Source organism: Chrysemys picta, chromosome 1, assembly GCF_011386835.1.
Source record: "Chrysemys picta bellii isolate R12L10 chromosome 1, ASM1138683v2, whole genome shotgun sequence".
Lineage (NCBI taxonomy): Eukaryota > Metazoa > Chordata > Testudines > Emydidae > Chrysemys > Chrysemys picta.
In genome coordinates this window covers 111,203,997-111,227,504 of record NC_088791.1, presented here as the reverse complement: position 1 = coordinate 111,227,504, position 23,508 = coordinate 111,203,997, and the positions used below count along the sequence as shown (strand labels likewise).

General features: G+C 43.3%; 1 protein-coding gene across 42 annotated transcripts in view; it reads right to left on the bottom strand.

Annotated features, from left to right (window-relative positions):
• ERC1 (ELKS/RAB6-interacting/CAST family member 1) overlaps positions 1 to 23,508 on the bottom strand; it is a 525,728-nt gene that overhangs the window by 395,887 nt on the left and 106,333 nt on the right. For all 42 annotated transcript variants that reach the window (XR_010598153.1, XR_010598155.1, XR_010598149.1 and 39 more), the window contains one exon: positions 7,466 to 7,540. Coding sequence is in view for 35 of the 42 variants with exons in the window: in XM_065582406.1 (XP_065438478.1) it covers positions 7,466 to 7,540 (75 nt within the window). In the remaining 7 variants the exon portion in view is untranslated. The remainder of the gene's footprint in view (positions 1 to 7,465; positions 7,541 to 23,508) is intronic.

The following is a 23,508-nucleotide window of genomic DNA, read 5'->3' as shown; positions in this document are numbered from 1 at the left end:
ATTAATTTCATTGGGTGACCTCTTGTGTTCTTGCATTATGTAAAGGCTTAAATAACACTTCTTTATTCACTTTCCCCACACCATTCTTGATTTTATAAATCTCTATCATATCCCCCCCTTAGTCGTCTCTTTTCCAAACTGGACAGTCCCAATCTTTTTAATCTCTCCTCATATGGAAGCTGCTCCATACTCCTAATAATTTCTGATGCCCTTCTCTGTTCCTTTTCCAATTCTAAAAACTGGTTACTAACCTTTTGTAACTGTTGTTCTTCAAGATGTGTTGCTCATGTCCATTCCATGCTAGTTGTGTGCGTACCACGTCCACAGTTGCCTGAAATTTTTCCCTAGGTGGTATCCATTAGCCCCCTCTGGAGTTGTGTGCACATGCGTCAGTATAAAGGATGCCACTGGCCCCGTGCCCTCTCAGTTCCTTCTTGCAAGTAGCTCCAACAGAGGGGTAGAAGGGCTGATCATGGAATGGACACGAGTAACACATCTTAAAGAACAGCAGTTACAAAAGGTTAATAACCATTTTTTTCTTCTTCAATTCTTGCTCATGTCCATTCCATACTAGGTGATTCACAAGCAGTATTCCAGGAGGTGGGCTCAGAGTTCATGGACATGTTGACTGCAATACTGCTCTCCCAAAACGGGCATCATCATGGGCCTGTTGGATGATGGCATAGTGGGAAGCAAAAGTATAAACCGACCACCAGGTTGCAGCTCTGCAGATGTCCTGGATTGGTACCTGTGCGAGGAATGCTGTCAATGAAGTCTGGGCTCTTGTGGAATGAGTGATCACAATGGCCGGAAGCGGAATCTTCACTTGCTTGTAGAAAGCTCAGATACAGTGATTTATCAGGACGATATCCTTTAGGATGACACAGGTACCCTCTCATCCTTTCCTCTATTGCTATGAAGAGTTGCATGGACTTGTGGAAGAGCTTAATCCTCTTGATATGAAAGATGAGGATCCGCCTAATATCCAGTGTATGATGTTCCTCAGCGATCTTGTGAAGTTTTGGAAAGAAGGCAGGTAGAAAAACATCCTGGTTGTTGTGGAATTGCAACGCCATCTTTGGTAGGAAGGTGGGATGGGGGCGCAGTTGGACCTTGTCCTTGAAGAATACCGTATAAGGGAGTTCTGACATCAGGGCTTTGATCTAAGAGGCCCTTCTGGCCAAGGTGATCACCACCAAGAAGGTGACCTTCCAAGACAGAAGCAGTAGGGAGCATGATTATAACACATGGAAGGGAGTCCCCAGCAGCATCAACTGAACCAGATTTAAGTCTCATGGGGGGGGATTGGTTTGCAAACCTGAGAATAGAGTCTTTCCAGCCCCTTGAGAAACCTGACCATCATTTCATGGGAGAACACTGATCTGCCATTCACTGGAAGGTGCAAGGCTGAGATGGCTGCCAAGTGAACCCTTGACAGAGCCAGACCCTGATGCTTTAGATGGAGCAGATAGTCCAAGATAGACTGCAGAGAAGAACGGGATGGAGAGAGATTCCACTCAGAGGCCCAACAAGTGGAACGTTTCCACTTGGCCAGGAAGCTAGCCCTGGTGGAAGGCTTTCTACTACCTAGCAAGGCCTGTTGAACATGATCTGAGCAGGCCTGATCTTCAGGGTTCAGCCATGCAGCAACCACGTTGTCAGGTGGCCAGGGAGACCATGCGGAACCTCAGTTTCTTGAGATATATGTTGAGGCGACACAGGTCCAGAATGGGCCTAGCCCCCTCCACCCTTTGGGATTAGGAAATATCGGGAGTAAAACCTCTTCCCTCTCAAGTCTCGAGGAACCTCCTCTATGGCCCCAAGATGTAGGAGGCTTGCACCTCCTGGATGAGAAGCTGCTCATGAGAAAGATCCCTGAAGAGGGAAAGGGGTGGGGGATTGGAGGACAGGGTGGATGAAAATTGGAGGGTGTAGCCAACTGTTACTGTACTCAGTACTCAATGAATGGTCTGATGTTCTATATGACCATGCCAGGCTGAAGGGTGACAGGCAGTCAAAAAACAAAAGGGGAGATCGATATGGAGTTGAGATTGGTGTATCTCCCTCAGGCATACCTTCAAAAGGCCTGCCTGGCCCTGCCGGGATATCTGTAAGAGCCCGACTGGGAGACTGTGGTTGGAGTCACTTATAACCCTGTCCTTTCCTCTTGTCGGACTTCTGCCTGGGAGGCACCGTGAACATGGGAGGCTGTTGGGGCCTAAAGTGCTTCCTTGAAACTGGAGGTATGTAAAGGCCCAAGAAACAAAGACTGGCCCTTGAGTCCATCTCTTCCGAGATCAGGGAGGTGCTCTCAAAGGGGAGGTCCTGAACGGATTGCTGCACTTCACAAGTGAGGCCAGAAGACAGGAGCCACAAACAGCACCTCATGGTGATTGCAGACACCATAACTCTGGCTGCTGAGTCAGCTGCATCCGGTCGCCTGGAGGGAGGTCCTGATCCCAGTCTTTCCCTCCTCTAGGATGGCCATGAGCTCCTCCCTTGACTCCTGTGGCAGGGAGTTCTTAAATTTGTATAATGAGTCCTACAGATTAAACTCGCATCTCCCTAGCAGGGCTTGCTGGTTGGATACCCATAACAGGAGACTGCCCGTTCAATAAAACTTATGTCTGAACAGGTCCAGTCTCTTGGCCTCTTTATTTTTGGGGGTAGCACTCAAATGCTCCTGTCTGCCCTGCTCAATTGCCATCGACTACACCAGAGACCCTGGGGAGGGAGATGCAGGGGAGGGTAAGTAAAGGTACTCAAACCCAGTGGCTGGGACATAGTATTTCTTTTCTGCACTTTTTGAGGTGGGGGCAGAGAAGAAGTCTGCCAGAGTGTTCTGATGGGCCCATCACCACTTCATTAATGGGCAAGGCCATTCTGGAAGGAGCAGCTGCAGCCAGGATGTCGAATAGGCTGTGTGCTGACTCCTTAAACATATCAACTACTAGGCCCAAGTTCGCATCAACCCTTTTCAGGAGCTGCTGGTGGGCCCTGAAGTCAACCTGTGGGAGTGGGTTACTAGGGCCTGTGACAGTCTTGTCTGGTGATAACAAGGAAGAGGCCTGTGCTGGAGGAGGGGCTTCCTTCTCCTCCACTTCCACCATGTCCACTGGGGCCATTTCCTGGTTGTCGGCACTGGGGTCAGTATCGGAGTCAGGGTCTGGTGCCAGGCAGAAAGAGACAGTAGCTCGCTTTTCTGACACCACCGAGTATGTGCAGTGGGAAGGGGGCCCAGGTACTGGGGGAAAACCCCAAGATTCCAGTACTGCCACTGCATCAACCAGTGGCCCGGTGGCCAGGTGCTGGCAGGAGGGCCAATACTGAAGTCAGGAGTGTAGGCTGGGTACCTGAGATCTTGGGGGGAGCAAAGGATTCCTCTTCAGATTCCAAAGAGGATTCCTTCCCTGGAGACCATGGCAGTGCAATACCCACTTGCAGCACCAGGGGACCAAAGACTGGCAATGGGCCAGTGACTGCTGCAACAGGACCATGGAGGGCTTGCCCCTGGATGGTGCCACAGTGGTCGGTGCCATGGTGGAGCTCACCACTCTGCACCTTTCTGTCCTCCATTGCCTTGGTTGATGAGGGGTCCTGAAGGCTTGGTGGGATTGGGAGGGACAGCAGGTCCTTTGCTGCCTGGAAAGCCTCAGGTGTTGAAGGGGCCAGCAGATGCCCGACCCCACAGCTGCTCCCCGGAGCCTGTGACAGGTCCTGTATCAGACTCAGTGCTCTAGGTGGAGTCGGCAGCACCATCAAAGACTCTGGGGAGGAGGTATAGTTCAACACAGATCTCACTATGTTAATTGCACCCCACTTGTCTCTTCCCTGCACCAGAGAACGCCCTCTCGGTGTGTTTTTTATGCCTCTTCCTTGGTACTGGGAATGGAGAGCAGAGCCAGGAAGAGCATGGTGCCAGGGGAGCACTCTGCACAGGTATCGAAGTGCTCAGCGTCGATTCGGCTCCAAGGCTGATCTGAGGGCTCCCCCCATAAGAATGGCCTTCAGCCAAATGTCTCTATCTTCTCTAGTGCGGGGTTTGAAATCCTGGCAGATCTGGCACTTCTCTTTAACATGGACTCCCCCAGACACTTTAGACGGCTAGTGTGAGGGTCATTAAATGGCATCAGCTTGCTGCACGAGGCACACGGCTTGAAGCCCGGGGACTGAGGCATGCCCAGCACCTGGGGCGAAAATTCCCTTGACAACGGGGACAACTACTAACATTACTGTATACACTAATTCTAACTAAGAACTATATACACTAACTACAATACCTATATAAAATATGAAGAGAGAAAGTCCAAGCCACTGGGAAAGAAGCCATGCTACAGCAAGAGGGGTCGTTCCAGCAACCGTCACAGATGGTAAGAAGGAACTTGCATGGCCAGTGAAACTGGTACCGAGAGACTCAGAAGGATCCCTAGCCACTGTATAAGCCTCTGGAGTCAACAGTATTGGGAAAGTCTCCTAGTGCTGAGACATCAAGGGCAGCACCGTTGCACTAGAAGGAGCCACTTACTGGCCAGTCTCAATGGGCCGGGGCCGGGGCCAGTGCCAATAATCCTGCCTGAGCAGTTGACTGCTTCAGAGAGTGCCTTGGCCTTGAACACAGTGTCTTTGTCCACATTCTTGCCGCTGGAATTTGAGCCAGGGAACCTTGATCTCCCACATACTTTGTCCTTAGACACCATCTTCTGCTGCCTCTTCCTCAGTACCCGGGAGGGAGAATGGCCATGAGGATCAGCAAGACCAGGAGGAGCACTTCCAATGGATTCCAATGTGTTCGGTACCTACTCTGAGCAGGAAGGCTCCAAGAGTGTGCACAGGACTGCCTCCATCGCAGAAACGTAAACCTGGCCTCCCTGTCCTTCTTGGTCCTTGGTTTAAAATTCCTGAAAATTTGGCATTAATTGTGAATGTGAGTATCCCCAAGACACTTCAGGCAACCGGAGTGCGAGTCACTCACTGGCATAGTTTTTTTTACAAGAATGGCAGGGCTTGAAGCCCGATAATCTAGGCATGCGCCAGCACCAATCACCCATGAACAGAAACTGAAGTGTTTAAAAAAACATTTTAAAAAGAAACGTACTTTTGTAATTATAGTACCTAACATTATGTCTACTAATGTACTAAAATGAGTACCAACTATATATAAAACACAAAATGAGGAAAAGACTTGCAATAGCATGATCTCACTCTTCAACAACCATCATGGGCAGTCAGAAGGACCTATGAGGCATTGGGGGTGCCCTTTATACTATTGTGCAGCAGCACGAGGCGGCAGAGGGCACATGCACTGCCTCGATGGGTTACAGCTGAGGGAAAAATCTCTGACAACAATGCATAGGACATGCACACACCTGAAATGGAATGGACACATACAATAACTTGAAAAGAAATTGATGCACACAGAACACAAAGCACTTATGCTCACTATTACACAAATGCCTATTAATTTATAAAATGCATCCTCTAAAAGCAGACATGTTTGTTCTACTCTGTTTCTCCAGGGACTACTTGCAAACGCATTCCCTGGAAAAACTGTAGGGTTTGATGCTACCCACCTTTCTATCCTATGCTCACCACATACTTCTTTTACTTGTTATTTTCCCCACCTAGATGCATAGATTGAGACGGCCAAAAGGGATTATGATCACGCAGTCTGATCTCTTGCATAATATATGAAATAGAATTTGATTCATGCATATCTCAAGTGTAAAAAGGGGGTTATTGAGGCATGCATTGCAGCTAACAATCTGAGATAGAAAGGGAAAAAGACCAGCTATTTGTTTTCAAAAGGAAAACTGGCTGGCCTGTTAGGAAACATGGGGAAAGAATTGGGAGACTCCAGAATGGAAAGGAGAGAAATGGCTATAGAGAAAGTTAATATTTGGAGAACAAGAGTGAGAAGTGGTGAAAAGGAAGAGTGTGAATGCAAAGATGAGTAGGAAGAGAAAGTATTTATTAACACTACACGTTTCATGCACATTATGGAACATACAATCTGGCATACAGCTACATGAAGTTGTGTAAATATAAATAAATAAATAAATAAATAAATGTATATTGTGGTCCTTGGGATCTGTGATGGTGTGTACCTGCCCCGCACCAGCCCTGAAAGGGTTAAATGTTCTTTGCAGGCCAAGGAAGCCCTACCCCTCTGACTCTGGTGGGCATGCTCAGCCTGAAGGCAGAGTATAAAAGGAAGCAGCCCAGCTGAATCTGGGCAGGCTGCTGAAGGGGAAGGATGCAGATTCTCACCAGGGAGTGGCTACAGGTCCCAACTACAAAGCCACGGCAAACAGAGTTCCAGACAGACACCAGTCTGCCTGATGAACCCAGAAAAGAGACCACACCAGCAGAAGGGTACACCACTTGAGGACCCCAGAAACCTGGGGAAACCGAGGAACATCGCCAAGAGAGAAAGGGTAAGAAGCAGCCCAGGGGACTTAGACTTTCCTCCTGTGAGTGACCCGAGGAACCAGTCACCGTGTTTCAGGAGTATCCCCACTGACTCGGTGGTGAGCACCCCGCACCACCGCCAGGGCCCGAGACTACGACTTGGAGGAGCAGGGAGGGCCTGTAGTAGTAGGATCCCCGTACCCAGGATACCACACACATAGGCGGCACCCCCCACCCCCACCCCAAGAGGCCACACTGCCCTGGGAGGAAGGGCTGCTTTATTGACTCCAGCCATTAGGTTACGCTGCCCTGAACGAAAGGGTCACTCTATTGACTCTAGCCATTGGCCACGCAGCCCTGTGTGGAAGCGCAACTTTATTAAGTCCAGTCACTAGGCAATATGACCACATTTTATAGTAAGGGTCATCAGCATAGGACCTAACTGGCTGTGGGACCGCCTCTGACCTTTCTTTTGACCACACGTGACCTGACACCCCATCAAAGGGGGGAATCTACCCCGCAACAGGCTCCTACAAGTTGTCTATGTTGCTCTAAATCCTGCATCACTAGTTTAAAGACTAAACCACAAAACTGTATCTAGCTATAATTCAGGATGAAGGTGGTATTGATGCACCTTTCTGACTGAATCACCTGCTTCACATAAGGTGTTTTGGAATGCAAATATCTAATGTTGCTTTGCACTCTGGGTGCCACCAATACCCTTTCAAAAGTTCAGAAAATACTGTGATGGGAAAGTATTCACACCACCATTAAAAGGCACCCACTTATCTCCTCATACTGTCCTTATAATACAATGGATTATTGGCTGTAAACTATAAATAACACTCCAGGTAGATGAAAAGCAGACTTCTATCATGCAATGAACTAGTTCTCTAACCTGCCTGATCAATGAAAATCTCCAAGATTTTTTTTCATTAGTAATACTGGACTATGTATTGTATCTGCTGTCAGACTTCTCATGCTTTATGCTATCTGAAAGACTTCATATACCGTTCAAAAGAATAGGATCCCCATCTGCCAGTGTGGACTCTCTTACCTTCATTTCAATAACAGTTTGTAGAGCTTTTGTCTTGGCTGAGTCAGGGGCATTTTCAAACCGACGATGCATCTCCTATAACAGAAGAACAAGGAGGAAAGAGTGAAAACAATGATATTTCACTCCACCCCACGGACTCCAGGGAAAGTTATCAGAACCTTCTCTTTCTAATGCAGCAGAATTCTACCCTTCTACAGCCCTCTGATGTTTCCAACCCTTCTATCTTCCTTTCACATCATAGAGGACAGGCTGCAGTCCAGTGAACAGAACTCTAACTCAGTTACACAGGCACAATAGAAACTTGGTCTTTGACCACCAAAATAAAAATAGCCAAAATAAACTGTAAAACTGACGTACTCAAAATCTCCACTACCTTGCTGGTGAGTGAATCCTCCGTTTTTTAAAGGCAATTGTCTTCACATAGAAGATAGAACTATTTTAAAGAAGATAAACATAAAACAGCTTATTGCTGTTCTTATTAAACATGCTGTTGTGAGCATCTGTGTTGATAATGCTCCTTTCCATATTTTCCACCCCCAGAGTAGCAACCACCTAGTTACCTATGATGAAAATCTCCCTGCACAGAGACTGAAAGTAGCTGAAAAAACATGATTGGATAGCAAGTTGCTCCAGAGGCTCACAATGTGCAAAGGGGAGGATGACAAATACCTGTGTGATATTTCTGTAGATATGTAAAGGGCATGCACTCAGGTTGCTAGAGTGTTCCAGAGAGCTGACGAGAGAATATAAATGGCAACAAGCTGAACTGCTCTACAGCACTTTACAAGTTGCTGCAGGATACAAATAGGTAGCTGGAGAAAAAACAGATCTGTTATAGTGTATCTGTCCCTCTTCTCTGTATTCATCTTCAAAAATGAAGAGCAGGCCTTTAGATGTTAAATGTATGTATCACCCTTATGTCACACACTATGATATTAAATACGAGAGAAATGTAGGCAACCAAAACATTGCCATACCCAAAGTTCACTGTGCTATGGTGCACACAAATCTAAATTGTTATTGCACTTTACCTAATATAACAATTTAGATTTCCTGGCCCAGACAAAAAAGAATATTCACTCACCTTTTCCATAAAAATGGTAATGAAAAAGATAGTATTTTATTTGCTAGTTCAAAAGGTTCTTTGCCCCCATATAAACAAGCAGGTGCTTGGGGCGGCCAAGGGGAAGGGGCAGCACGTCGGGCTGTTCGGCAGCGGGTCCCTCTCGGAGGGAAGCACCTGCCGCCGAATTCCTGCCGAAGAAGAAAGCGGCGCAGTGGAGCTGCCGCTAGAGTGCCGCCGATCGCGACTGCGGCTCCCCCCCCGCCCGCCCCACCGCTTGGGGCGGCAAAAACCCTGGAGCCAGTCCTGAAACAAGCAAGCAGAATTTGCAAAGCTGATTTATATAGTGCTTTCAAAAGATATGCAAAGATTATTTGAAACTCTGTCAGGTAGGTAAGTACCTGCTGATAGGGTAACTGAGGTAGAATGGTGAACTGATTTGACAAAGACCACAATGGGAGCCTGTATCAGAGCAAGATTTAGCAATCTGGAATTCAGGTCTCTAAATCTCTAGGCCATTCCATTTCTTGCCTTTAAAACACAGAACTTTCTAGATGTTTATACTTGTATGTGATGACGATACAGCCAACAATCACACACACACTCTCTCTCTCTCTCTCTCTCTCTATATATATATAATTTGTGTATTTTCTGAGATGCTATCTTTACAGATAAATGTCAGTCTAAACTGAAAACCTATTAGTAATAGTCAGCTAGCAAATAAACCAGTACACATAGGGTTTAGGCCAGAAAAATCTCTAAAAATACACATGCTACTCTCAGATTTGACAGTGAAACAGAGAGTCCCTTGTCAATGTTCTCACTGAGGCCACACAGAAGAAAAGCCACACAACAATACCAGTTTAAATTCCATAAATATCTGTTAAGTGGCTTTGAGTAAATACTGTCTGAAACCAGAGGCCCCAGTTTACATCTTTAAAAATACTCACTAAATTTAAAGCCCGTGTTTACAACTCCATCAAGAGTGAAAACATGTTTAATGGAAGGTGAAGAGAACAGGGTTTGAATTCCATGTAATTTATCATTATCTTCCAGAAAACACCATCCTGGCCACTGTGGATGTAGAAGCCCTCTACACCAACATTCCACACAAAGATGGACTACAAGCCATCAGGAATAGCATCCCCGATACCATCACGGCAAACCTGGTGACTGAACTTTGTGACTTTGTCCTCACCCACAATTATTTCACATTTGGGGACAATATATACCTTCAAGTCAGCGGCACTGCCATGGGTACCCGCATGGCCCCACAGTATGCCAACATCTTTATGGCTGACTTAGAACAACACTTCCTTAGCTCTCGTCCCCTAACGCCCCTACTCTACTTGCGCTATATTGATGATATCTTCATCATCTGGACCCATGGAAAAGAAGCCCTCGATGAATTCCACCCTGATTTTAACAATTTCCATCCCACCATCAACCTCAGCCTAGACCAAGCAGTCCATTTCCTAGACACTGTGCTAATAAGCGATGGTCACATAAACACCACCCTATACCGGAAACCTACTGACCGCTACACTTACCTACATGCCTCCAGCTTCCATCCAGGACACACCACACGATCCATTGTCTACAGCCAAGCTCTATGATACAACCGCATTTGCTCCAATCCCTCAGACAGAGATCTTGTAGGTGTTGATCTCTATCAAGCGTTCTTAAAACTACAATACCCACCTGCTGAAGTGAAAAAACAGATTGACAGAGCCAGAAGAGTACCTAGAAGCTACCTACTACAGGGCAGGCCCAACAAAGAAAATAACAGAACGCCTCTAGCCGCCACCTTCAGCCCCCAACTGAAACCTCTCCAGCGCATCATCAAAGATCTACAACCTATCCTGAAAGATGATCCCTCACTCTCACAGATCTTGGGAGACAGACCAGTCCTCGCTTACAGACAGCCTCCCAACCTTAAGCAAATACTCACCAGCAACCGCACACCATACAACAAAAACACTAACCCAGGAACCTATCCTTGCAACAAAGACCGATGCCAGCTCTGTCCACATATCTATTCAAGTGACATCATCATAGGACTTAATCACATCAGCCACACCATCAGGGGCTCGTTCACCTGCACATCTACCAACGTGATATATGCCATCATGTGCCAGCAATGACCCTCTGCCATGTACATTGGCCAAACCGGACAGTCTCTACGCAAAAGAATTAATGGACACAAATCTGACATCAGGAATCATAACATTCAAAAACCAGTGGGAGAACACGTCAACCTCTCTAATCACTCAGTGACAGACTTGAAGGTCAGTTTTGCAACAAAAAAAACTTCAAAAACAGACTCCAAAGAGAGACTGCTGAACTCAAATTAATATGCAAATTAGACACAATTAACTTTGGTCTAAACAGAGACTGGGAATGGTTGGGTCATTACACTAATTGAATTTTTTTTCCGCCACGTTAAGTTCTCCTCACACCTTCTACGGGTCATCTCGATCATCACTTCAAAGTTTTTTCTTCTGCTGCTATTGATAGCTCATCTCAATTGATTGGCCTCTTACAATTGGTATGCGTACTTCCACCTTTTCATGTTCTCTGTATGTATAAATATCTTCTGTCTGTGTGTTTCACCCTATGCATCTGAAGAAGTGGGCTGTAGCCCACGAAAGCTTATGCAGAAATAAATTTGTTAGTCTCTAAAGGTGCCACAAGTACTCCTGTACTTTTTACTCTCTTTGACTTTCCTAGTTCTCAAACATGTATGTAGGGGAAAGAGGGAAGAGTATTGAAGAGAATTCTCTGCAATTTTGAGCATGTGGAAAGACCCTATTAACAAGTGTCCTGTTTTGAGGTACAAGAATTTTCCCTAACTGCCTCTGGCACACAACTTACAAGTCTGTTTCCTGTATTATTGTTAAGAAGAAATACAGTAACTTGTTACAAAAGAAAAAAAAATCTTTCCAAGATGTTCAATGAAAGAGGGAGACCCGGAAGAGCAAAGGGCAAATATAGAGATTCTGCCAAAATTGTATTGTACAGAATGTTATTTTTATTCAGTAGTACTAAGTACTTTCCAAATATGCAAAGACAGACCCTGCCCCAAGAATATAAAGACAACAATGACTGAATGGCAGGAAACAGATAAAACGCACCATAAAAGCAATTTCTTTTAGGGGGTTCTGATAGCAACCTTTATCTTTAAATCTTGCAACCTTTATTTGAGAAGGGGGAGGATAGTTCAGTGGTTTGAGCATTGGCCTGCTAAACCCAGGGTTGTGAGCTCAATCCTTGAGGGGGCCATTTAGGGAACTGGGGTAAAAAATCTGACTGGGGATTGGCCCTTCTTTGAGCAGGGGGTTGGACTAGATGACCCCCTGAGGTCCCTTCCAACCTTGATATTCTATTATATCAATCAGCCTTTAACACCCTACATTGTTTGCAATAGGACTTTGTTCTTTAGCACAGGAAAAATTCCCACCAGCATTGAGAAGGCTTTTGCTTAGCCTATGAAATTCCACTCCAATTTGGTTGAGCTATAAGGTGTTGAAAATCACCATTTCCCATCTCTGGAGTGTGATATTAATGCTTAATTTTGCTCCCCTGCCCCAGCTGCAGCATCGATTGCACTGGGAACCCCCAGGAGCAGAGACTCAATCTAGCTGCTGCTGTTGCAGCAGTGAACTGACAGAGATGGATAGGATGGGCTCCAAGACAGCACAGTGGCCAGAAGCACCATCTCTAGCTTTCCCGCCAAGGGTGTGGCAAGAAACCATGGATCAGAGAAAAGGCAAATAATAAATTAATAATAGGGAACCAGGAGAGCATGAGTTCTAAACTGCACTTCTGCTGCCTGTTGTTAATTCTGTATCCTTTCACGACCTTTATTAAGCAATGTCTTATATTCCACTGAGCGGTTATATAGTTAGAGAACAGAACTCAGCTCTTTAATATATCAAACCCAAATACCATGGTCTTAGCCACATTGACTCACGGAGAGAGCCTGCCCTATCTTTGTCCTTGGATATGCTGTCTGTTAAAGGGGAATACTGATACACCAATCACATACTATTTCTGATGAATAGTTCACAGAGAATAATTATGTCAGCCAGCAGGAAAAGGGTAAGTCCTGTAGCTCAAATGGTAGAAGTATGTGCTGCAGTGTTGAAGATTCATGGTTTGCACCCCACTGATAATACTAGGAAGTTGCAATTTACTATTAAGGGGGGTGAGTGCCACACAGGAGAAATCTGTTCTTACCCTGCCTCTACCACTGACTTTTTATATGACACTGGGCAACTCACAAGCCAAAATTGTGCGTTCCTTATTCTCTGGTTGTCCAGTTTGAGACGCCAGAGACCTAACTTGCAAAGTGCTGAGCACTCTCAACTGTAACTGAAGTCAATGGAAGCTCTGAATACTCAGCACGTCCGCTAGTAAGGCAGTATGGTCTGGTGGAATAAGCCCATGACTGGAAGTCTTGAATTTTAATTCTGGCTCTGTTATTTTCACTGTGTGCCATCAGGATACTCACTTTGTATTGGTCTTAGTCTCCTCATCTATAAAATGGGGATAATGCTCTTATCTTTCTCAGGCATTATGAAGATAAATTCATTAAATATTTGTGATGCACTCAGATGCTACAGTGGACAAGCACCACTAAACATCAATGTAAATGTATAATTTCATATACGATCAGAGTTTGGATGGTGTGCAGTAAACAAGACATAGGACCACACACTGAGATGAAGACAGAAAGAAATATTGAACAGATGCCTCATACCCAAGTACCAGCCATCTTGATAAACGAATGGGGCAGAGACATCCTGTGGGGAAAAAAACAGTATGCGATCAGGTAATTAGAGACTGTATCATAATACATATGCACAAGAAGGGGACAAATTAAGGCTGAATAAGAGCATAGGACTGGAAGGGACTTCCTAGAACAAAGTTCAGTCCCCAATATACAAAGTAATCACATATAACCCTTACATAAAATGTATCAAGTTCCATCTAAAAATTATAGTTAGGTTGTTTGCCCCCACTACTCCTAGGGGAAACTGTTCCAGACCCTCATTCCTCTGATGGATAGAAACCTTCTTCAAATTTCCAGCCTAAATTTAGTCATGTCGGTGTCAACTTTGTCCTTTATCTTAAATAGCTGTTCTCCTTCCATGGTATTTACCCCTCTGATGTATTTAGAGAGAGCAATCATAGCGTCTCTTAGCCTTCATGCTGCTAAGGCTAAACACAAGCCAAGCTCTCAGTCTCCTCTCCTAAAACAGGCTCTCCATTCCCCTTAATCTGGTACCCCTTCTCTGTACCTGTTCCAGTTTGATTTCCATCCTTACCCAACTAACAATTCCTGTATTAATCCCTATCTTGTCCACCTTCACTAAATTTCCCATGAGATACCATGTCAAATGCTTTACTGAAGTCCAGACTAGAGTCCAGATTAGAGCTAGGTGAGATGTGTACATCTCAGAGCCTCACAAGTTTACACAGGGACACTCAGGAAAGTTCAGGTAAATCAAGTAAAGCTATAAAGTCCATGTGCATAAAAGTAAACATGGTAAACCCCCTTGTGGATGCACTCATTCAGGAGAAAAGTGGATGTAGCTCCTGATGCACTAAGTCTTCAGCTTGGAGACACACAGTGTTATTATACTATACGTACCTATTAAAATCAAATAGAATGTCTTTGTACTAATTCCTAATAATACTTCTAACAAATGTTAACTCCATAAACTAAAAATAAATGTAAGGAAACTGTGTTCTGAATGGAATACATGTTGTACTGAGGTTTTCCATATAATGATTTATGCAAAGTCAGACATTAGATGAACCCAAAGTCCCATCTGGCATTAGTCTGACCTCCTGCATAACAGAGTCCATAGGTTTTCCCATAATTAATTACTGCTTCAAGTCCAATAACTGTGGTTGAGCTAGAGCATATATCTTTTTTAAAAAACTAGAGCTGTTGATTAATTGCAGTTAGCTCACCCGATTAACTCAAAAAAATTAATCGTGATTAATCACACTGTTAAACAATAGAATACCAATTGAAATTTATTAAATATTTTGGATGTTTGTCCTCATTTTCAAATATATTGATTTCTATTACTACACAGAATACAAAGTATACACTGCTCACTTTATATTATTATTTTTATTACAAATATTTGCACTGTAAAAATGATGAACAAAAGAAATAGTATTTTTCAATTCACCTCATACAAGTACTGTAGTGCAGTCACTTTATCCTGAAGTGTAACTTACAAATGTTTTTGTTTGTTTGTTACATAACTGCACGCGAAAACAAAACAATATAAAACTTTAGAGCCTACAAGCCAACTCAGTCCTACTTCTTGTTCGGCCAATTGCTGAGACAAACAAGTTGATTTACATTTACGGGAGATAATGTTGCCTGCTTCTTATTTACAATGTCACCTGAAAGTAAGAACAGGCATTTGCATGGCACTTTTGTAGCCAGAATTGCAAGGTATTTACGTGCCAGTTGTGCTAAACATTCGTATGCCCCTTCATGCTTCGGCCACCATTCCAGAGGACATGCTTCCATGCTGATGATGCTCGTTAAAAAAAATAATCCATTAATTAAATTTGTGACTGAACTCCTTGGGGGAGAATTGTATGTCTCCTGTTCTGTTTTACCTGCATTCTGCCATATATTTCATGTTATAGTAGTCTCGGATGATGACCCAACACATGTTCGTTTTAAGAACACTTTCACTGCAGATTTGAAAAACAAAGAAGATACCCATGTGTGATTTCTAAAGATAGCTACAGCACTCAACCCAAAATTTAAGAATCTGAAGTGCCTTCTAAAATCTGAGAGGGACAAGGTGTGGAGCATGATTTCAGAAGTCTTAAAAGAGCAACACTCAGATTTGGAAACTACAGAACCCAAACGACCAAAAGAGAAGATCAACCTTCTGCTGGTGGCATCTGACTCAGATAATGAAAATGAACATGCGTCGGTCTGCTCTGGTTTAAATTGTTATTGAGCAGAACCCGCCATCAGCCTGGATGCATGTCCTCTGGAATGGTGGTTGAAGTATAAAGGGACATATAAATCTTTAGCGCATCTGGCAGGTAAATATCTTGTGACGGCGGCTACAATAGTGCCACGCGAACGCCTGTTCTCACTTTCAGGTGACATTGTAAACAAGAAGCAGGCAGCATTATCTTTTGAAAATTGTAAGCAAACTTGTTTGTCTCCGCAATTGGTTGAAGTAGGACTGAGTGGACTTGTAGACTCTAAAGTTTTACTTGGTTTTATTTTTTGAATACAGGTTTTTTTTTGGTACATAATTCTACATTTGTAAGTTCAACTTTCATGATAAAGAGATTGCATTACAGTATTTTTATTAGGTGAATTGAAAAATACTTTTTTTTTTACACTGCAAATATTTGTAATCAAAAATAAATATAAAGTGAGCACTGTACACTTTGTAATCTATGTTGTAATTGAAAGCAATATATTTGAAAATGTAGAAAAGATCCAAAAATATTTAAATAAATGGTATTCTATTATTAACAGTGCGATTAATCACGATTAATTTTTTTAATCGCTTGACAGCCCTAGAAAAAACAAACTTGATTTAAAATTTTCCAGTGATGGAAACACTTGGTAAGTAGTTCCAACAGTTAATTATCCTCACTGTTAAAAACGTGCATCTTATTTCTAGTCTGTATATGTCTAGCTTCAACTTCCAGCCATTGTGGATTTTGTCCTACCATGGTTTGCTAGACTGAAGACCCCATTATCAAAATTTCTGTTCTATGTTATTTCAAGGTAACATATGGTTCCTGAAATCTATCATGCATCAACTCAGAGGATTTTTAATAACCACTTGAAAACAGATATCACTATGGCTTCTCTCTGAATAACCCAGGAGTCAAAGGTGTGACAGTTTTTCATATACTAAGTAAATCACGAACAAAATGTACTTTCAAAAAACAAAACCCTATCAAATTAGCGGAATAGCTGTGTATGGCATGTAAATTGTGCCAAGCAGGTAGACAAGAAAGCATCACTTTCTTAGAAGGAAAACGTCAATATAACTAATTCCTAAGGTTGATTTTCAAGATGAGCAATTAATATAGTTTAACAACAATACTGTGTCTAAAATATAATTGTGATGAAGTGTTCCCGGTGTGCAATGGAACATCCAAGGGCTGACAAATTCCAACCACATCTTTTCTGATGAGAAAAATGTCAAAAACAGTTGAAATTTAAGTCATAACCTGTCATATAAATAGCCCTCAATAAGAAGCAGTACCAGTGCTCAGTATGAAAAATATTAGTTCTAACTTAAGGTTATTTGTATTGCAATAGCAGCTACCATGTGATAGGTACTTTCCAAACATAGACTGTTCCTGCTCTGCCGAGATCCTACACCTTAGTTGACAACCAACATATGAAAGATGAGGGGAAAGGATACCATCAAAATATGCACACTTTATATATTACATAAAGAAAAAAAACCCACATACAACAACCTAATTAAAAACAGTAAGGTTGCAAAAGTCAAGCACTGAAAAGTTACGGCATGCCAGAATTTAAATGGCCCAAGCAATCTTAATTCAGCCCTCTTGTGCATGTGTGATATGATGGAGTCTTTGATTATATGATCTCACTCGACCTCATTCAGTGAAGGGACAGTTATTCAATATTTCTTTTTATCCATTTCATTCATTGTGTGGCCACCCAGGCCTTATTTAATGCACAACCTCTAACCCCAGCACTGAATATAAAGTTATTAATTTTTTCATGGGCATTTCTATAGTATTCTCACAGTAGTATACAAGTGATTCACGAACAATTTATCTTTACAACACCACTCTATCAACCTCATTTTATAGCTGGGGAACAGAAGCACAAAGGTATTACGTCCAAAATTATCAGAAGTGCCCAATAATTTTGGGTGCCCTACTTGTGACACCTAGGGACTGAATTTTCAGAGCATTTAGCATTTTTATAGCACTTTGTATATTCAAAATACATCTTCAAAGGATGTCAGTTGCAGTTCTGAAACTCACTACTTTTAGAGGAGTGTGTTCTCTCTCTATTGGTTACAGACAGCTTTCCCCCTGTGACCCCAGCCCCATGTGCTCCTACTTCCTGCCCTCCTTACCACTACCCCATCTTCTGCCCCCTCATCCCACTTCAACTCCTATTCAAACCTCCTCCCCCCACCCACTACACCTCCCATCTCAGTCCACCTCTGCTTCTACCCAACCCCCATATTCCCTTTTTCCTGCCTACCTCCCTCTGGCTCCTACCTCCCTTTCCACCATCCGGTTCCTGCCAAAAAAAAAAAAAAAAAAAAAAAAAAACACTCCACCCCAAAACAAACAAAAACATCCCCACCATAAACTTCTCTCAGCTTTCTGATCAGATGTTTTCTCCTCCTCCTGACTGACAAGATACCAACAGAAGGAGAGCACATGAAAGAATCTCCCTGAGGCCTCCAGTAACCAGGAGGAGTAATTACAGGGAAATTCTGCTCAGCACCACCCCACGCCCAAGCTCTGGGATGGAACAGGTACAGTCTCGTTAGATACAGGAGATGTGAGGGGATTAAGCATGCTCACTGCAGACCAAATAGGAGAATTTAGATGCCCAACTCTGACAATTCTCTTTTAACCCTGTGTGAATGGAGATGTTTTCAGAGGCTAATTATATGGCCAAATTTCGATAGATTTTCACCAGGACAGAAAAAGGATCACTCTAAACACAATAGCAACTCCTGCCAAATTTCAAATCCCTGCTTCAAATCATGGAGGTGCAAGAACTTCTCAAAGAAAGAGACAGAAGGGGAGTGTGTGTTTCTTTGTTGGTAACATAGGCAAACACATTTTTCTCCAACCTCATTCTCAAAAATGACATAACGGTTTTAGCTAAATCTTAAAAACAGCCCGAGGCAGACCCCTGGCAAAGTTTGGCAAAGGCACAAGCAAATGAAAACACGGTCCTGTAATGGAAAGTGTCAGGCAACATTAACTATTGGTGGTGCTATCAACTCCATATATATTTATATATACATTTATTATGACCATTTAAAATTGCTTTCAGTGCATGTATGCAGAGTTTGTAGAATCTGCTATTTTAAGAACAGGTTAAGAGGCAGCAGTTGAGAGACTTCAGCCACTTACTCCTCCCCCATCCCAATAGTCTATATTTGAAAGTGTGATCATTAGAACACATTCAATTCAAATACTACAGCTGTTGGACTTGGTGTTCCAAATCGTGCAGCAGCCTTCAAAGCCTGGGAAATTTGAAACAGGTGACTGAAAAGCAGATGTACACCCTGACCTCTTTCTCCGCCTAGTCATTCTGCTCCTGACTGCAAGACATCAATTCAATTGTCTATTAACACTGAAGCAGAGCCCTTAAGATTGCACTTAAGCAGCATAGGTGTTAAAGTAATCATACTTTGGAGACACTGTTACATTTCCTGTACATACCACATGAGTGACTGCCTGAAATGCACACTTATGTATGGTGGAGTTTTTCCCCTTTAAAATAGGAATCCAAACATCCATTGATGCAACATAGTTAAAATGGGGGTGGGGAGGGCGCTGAGGGCAGATCCAGGACATGCAGAAGTTAAGGTCCACACTTCAACTTGACCATGAAGCACATACAATATACATTTCTCTGCCCCCTCTCCCCCAGAGCCCAGCTGCAGGGGCCCCCCCCTAGCCCAAGCAACCCCCTCGTCCCCGCCCAAGCCCAGCTGCAGGGCCCCCCTACCCACATACCTGCACCCCTCCCCCCCAGAGCCCAGCCACAGACACTCCCCGCCCCAGCCCAGACATTGGCATCCCTTCCCTGCCCAGCGATCCAGAGGGAGAAACCGCCTTATGCTGGGTCCCGGGCTTGCATGGAGTTTCCTGCGCACCGCCATCGCCTCCCCTAGGGGCCTGCCGAGAACTGCAGCTGCCGGGAACCCTCCAGTTCCCTCCCCCCAGCAGGGTCTTCTATTTGTGAACTGGGCTCTGCCTGGTCCAGCAACCCCTAGTGGCAGCCAGCAGCTCTGCAGGCCATTTCTGTTGGGGGGAGGGAGGAGGAAATTCTGCACACACAACATTAATTTCTGCAAAATTCTATATTGCGCAGAGATTCAGAATTCCCTAAGGAGTAAACATAATATTTGACTGCTATACACATTTTGTCCACTAGATGGTCCAATTCTCTGTCAACTACAGCTCAGTCTACACAGGGGAGGCTGGGGGAATTCTGTGCCAAAATTTTAAAAATTATGCATCAAAAAAATTAAAAATTCTGCAAAATTCTGCCTATTTAATTTGTCAAAATAATGCAATATAATCACACCAGTTTCAATTATTTTGGTAATTTATTTTAACTGCTATACAGAAAATAGTCACAATGACTATTCAGTATTTCCTAAACACATGAAAGTTAAGTTATAAATATTTGGTAACCATTACCCGGCATTCCAGTTATAATCCTGACTGGCTACTTTGGGAAGAGCTTGGTTCTGATTGTCTTGACATTTTACTGACTGCTTGATAAATGTTTTATTTTCCCCTCAACCTTTTAAAAAAAAAATAAGTAAGTAAAATAGATCCTGTAACCTCACCCCATTGTGGGACTCTGGCACAGGAAAAAAGGGAGAAATCACATAGATCTTCCTAGCTGAGGATTCCCTTACTGTCCCTTTACAATAAGGCTCCTTTACAGAACTCTGGTAATGTAAGGAGCTTTAAAACATTTAAAAGTGTTTTATGCTCCTGGGGGAATTGACTAAGAAAGGGAACAACTAACAAACAATAGGAACATTAACAACAAAGCAGGCAGGCTGCTACATTTCTGCTCTGCCTGAGGGGACAAAGCCTGCCTCACACCTACCTCTGAACAACCAGAAGCCGTACCCCTCCATACTGGGTGAGCTAGACAGACAGAGTCTCTCTTGCACCCATGCACGCCCAAACAACCCTGCCCCCTTGTGGCAATTAATGTCTCTCCACGCACACACACCCAGCCCTACCCCCTGTGGTGATTTACATCTCTGCTGGATGCTCCTGGCACTTGAACAGACACGCCCAGGCTGCCAGGGAAGGGGTGTGTGTCACCCACAGATTTCTTTGCTTCCCCATTTTTCTGCGAAGAGTAAAGAAATCTGTGGATGATATGAGCCCATGCAGTGGTGCAGAATTCATGCAAGAGTAATAATAGTAAATGCTTAGGAGTACTCATCTCTCCAAGGTACCTTGGAGATAGGAATGAAAAGTACTTCACTATTTTCACATTACCTCCTGCAGTAAAGTAAGCATTATGTGTTTCCATTCTGGAAACAGATTTAAATATAAACCTTATTGTGTTACTGTGAACTGCTTGATGTGACCTGGGGTTTATCCTGCAATAAGAAACAACGAACAGCTCATGCGTATTTTACTGTACATCCATAATTAAGACCCCTACTTAGACATTTGAGCAAATAGTCAGAAAAATTAAAAGGATTAATCCTTTTTGTGACTCTTAATAATTTTCAGCAGGATGGACAAAATCAAAGATTTTTAAAAATCCAACATCAGATTTTTTTAAAATTTAAATCAATTTTTTAAATTTAAATTAAAAACAGATTTTTAATAAACCAACCTATTTAAAGTTAAATTTGAAACTGACAAGCTACATTAAGGCCTAAGTTTATTATAATAATTTAAATAATTTAAATTAAATATGAAAAAATAATTAAGCAGTAAAAGTTTACTGCCGAGTTTACATGAGAGTTAAATGACTGAACTGATAGAAGTCACTTGCTAAGCACATGGAATCAAAGTTTAAGTGCTAATCTAGCTTTTGACAGCAGTAGCCTCTTCTGCAGGGGCAGAGAGAATAGTTTATATTTGAACAAATTCCAGTGCACTTCAGCTCAGTGACTAGTTCATTCAAAGTTAAGAAACTAAATGGGAGTTAGGAAAGTTTGTTTTCCTCTTCCAATATGTGAATTAAAAAAATAGGTGTGAGAGAATGAAATCTTCTAGTTCTAATATTCTGAAGGCTATGGTGACCAGAAACAATCAGTTCAATTCACTGCTGACATAAACTACTACTTTGTTTAATAAACCAGTTTTAAATGCAAAAGTGTGTGATAAAAATGTTCATTAAAAAGCGTTTCTTCTGTACCTAGCATATTTAAAGCTGTTTTATTTAAGAAAATATTGTTTTTGTGCATTTTAATTTCCATCCAAATACAGATTGACACAAATTACAAGTAAAAAATAAATTTCTTTTTTTACTAAGTAATTAATCATTCACCGTTTTCTAACTTAATAAAAATGTAATGTAATCTGAATAAATGTAAGCTATACAATTGCTTAAAGAAATGAGTATAGATACAGTGCATCTTCCTGATTAACAAAGAGAAGCACCAAATTTAGTGTAAAGTTTAGTTGAAAATCAGTATGTTTTAATGGCTACCTACCAATGACAATCAACCTTTCTTTAGGAAAATAACTAAAAAGTATAAATGCAAAATATGATAAAAATAAATTATTTAAATCAAGGTTTCTTGCATGCTGGTTTAAATCAAGCCACCCTGCTTTTCAGACTGATACTTTCCTAGATACAGTATACTGTACAAGCTGTAGGTATGACCTTCATTCTTTTTCCTAGATGCAGGACATTGCATTGGGTTGTACTAAAATGCTTCTTGTTTGAAAATCTGGCTGTATTTTAAAGAAGCCTTATTGAGGGAGCAGGAACAAACCATCCTAATGTGCAGAAAGAATAGCAAATATGGCAGGCGACCAGCTTCCCTTAACAGAGAAATCTTTGGTGAGCTTAAACACAAAAAGGAAGTTTACAAGAAGTGGAAACTTGGACAGATGACTAGGGAGAAGTATAAAAATATTGTTCGAGCATGCAGAAATTCCTGGGGATGTTCAACATCTTCATTAACGATCTGGATGATGGGACGGATTGCACCCTCAGCAAGTTCGTGGATGACACTAAGCTGGGGGGAGGTAGATACGCTGGAGGGTAGGGATAGGGTCCAGAGTGACCTAGACAAATGGGAGGATTGGGCCAAAAGAAATCTGATGAGGTTCAGCAAGGACAAGTGCAGAGTCCTGCATTTAGGATGGAATAATCCCATGCACTGCTACAGGCTGGGGACCGACTGGCTAAGCAGCAGTTCGGCAGAAAAGGACCTGGAGATTACAGCGGACAAGAAGCTGGATATGAGTCAACAGTGTGCCCTTGTTGCCAAGAAGGCTAATGGCATATTGGGCTGCATTAGTAGACACGCTGCCAGCAAATTGAGGGAAGTGATTATTCCCCTCTATTCAGCACTGGCGAGGCCACATCTGGAATATTGCATCCAGTTTTGGGCCCCCCCACTACAGAAAGGATGTGGACAAATTGGAAAGAGTCCAGCGGGAGGGCAACAAAAATGACTGGGGGCTGGAGCACATGACTTATGAGGAGAGGCTCAGGGAACTGAGCTTGTTTAGTCTGCAGAAAAGAAGAGTGAGGGGGGATTTGATAGCAGCCTTCAACTACCTGAAGGGCGGTTCCAAAGAGGATGGAGCTCAGCTGTTCTCAGTGGTGGCAGATGACAGAACAAGGAGCAATGGTCTGAAGTTGCAGCGGGTGAGGTCTAGGTTGGGCACTTCCAACAGCACGGGGGAGATCAGACCCAACTCCGGGAACCTCCTCCAGCTGCGGGAAGCTCCGGGGCTGCTGCCCAGCTGCAGAGCTTCCTGAAGCCAGAGGAGGTACCCGGAGCTGGGTCTCATCTCTCCTCGAGAGCGGCCATGCAAGGGAAGAGCAATTCCTGTCCCTCCCCAGCCAGCCAGAACTAGCAGCTAGGCGAAATCAAACTCACCTTCACCTCCAGGAGCCTCCTCCAGTTGCAGGAAGCTCTGCAGCTCTAGCCTTCAGAGCCCAGCACAGAAGTGAGGTGGCAATCCTATAGCCCCCTTAAGAACAGCTTTGCAACCCCGTCCC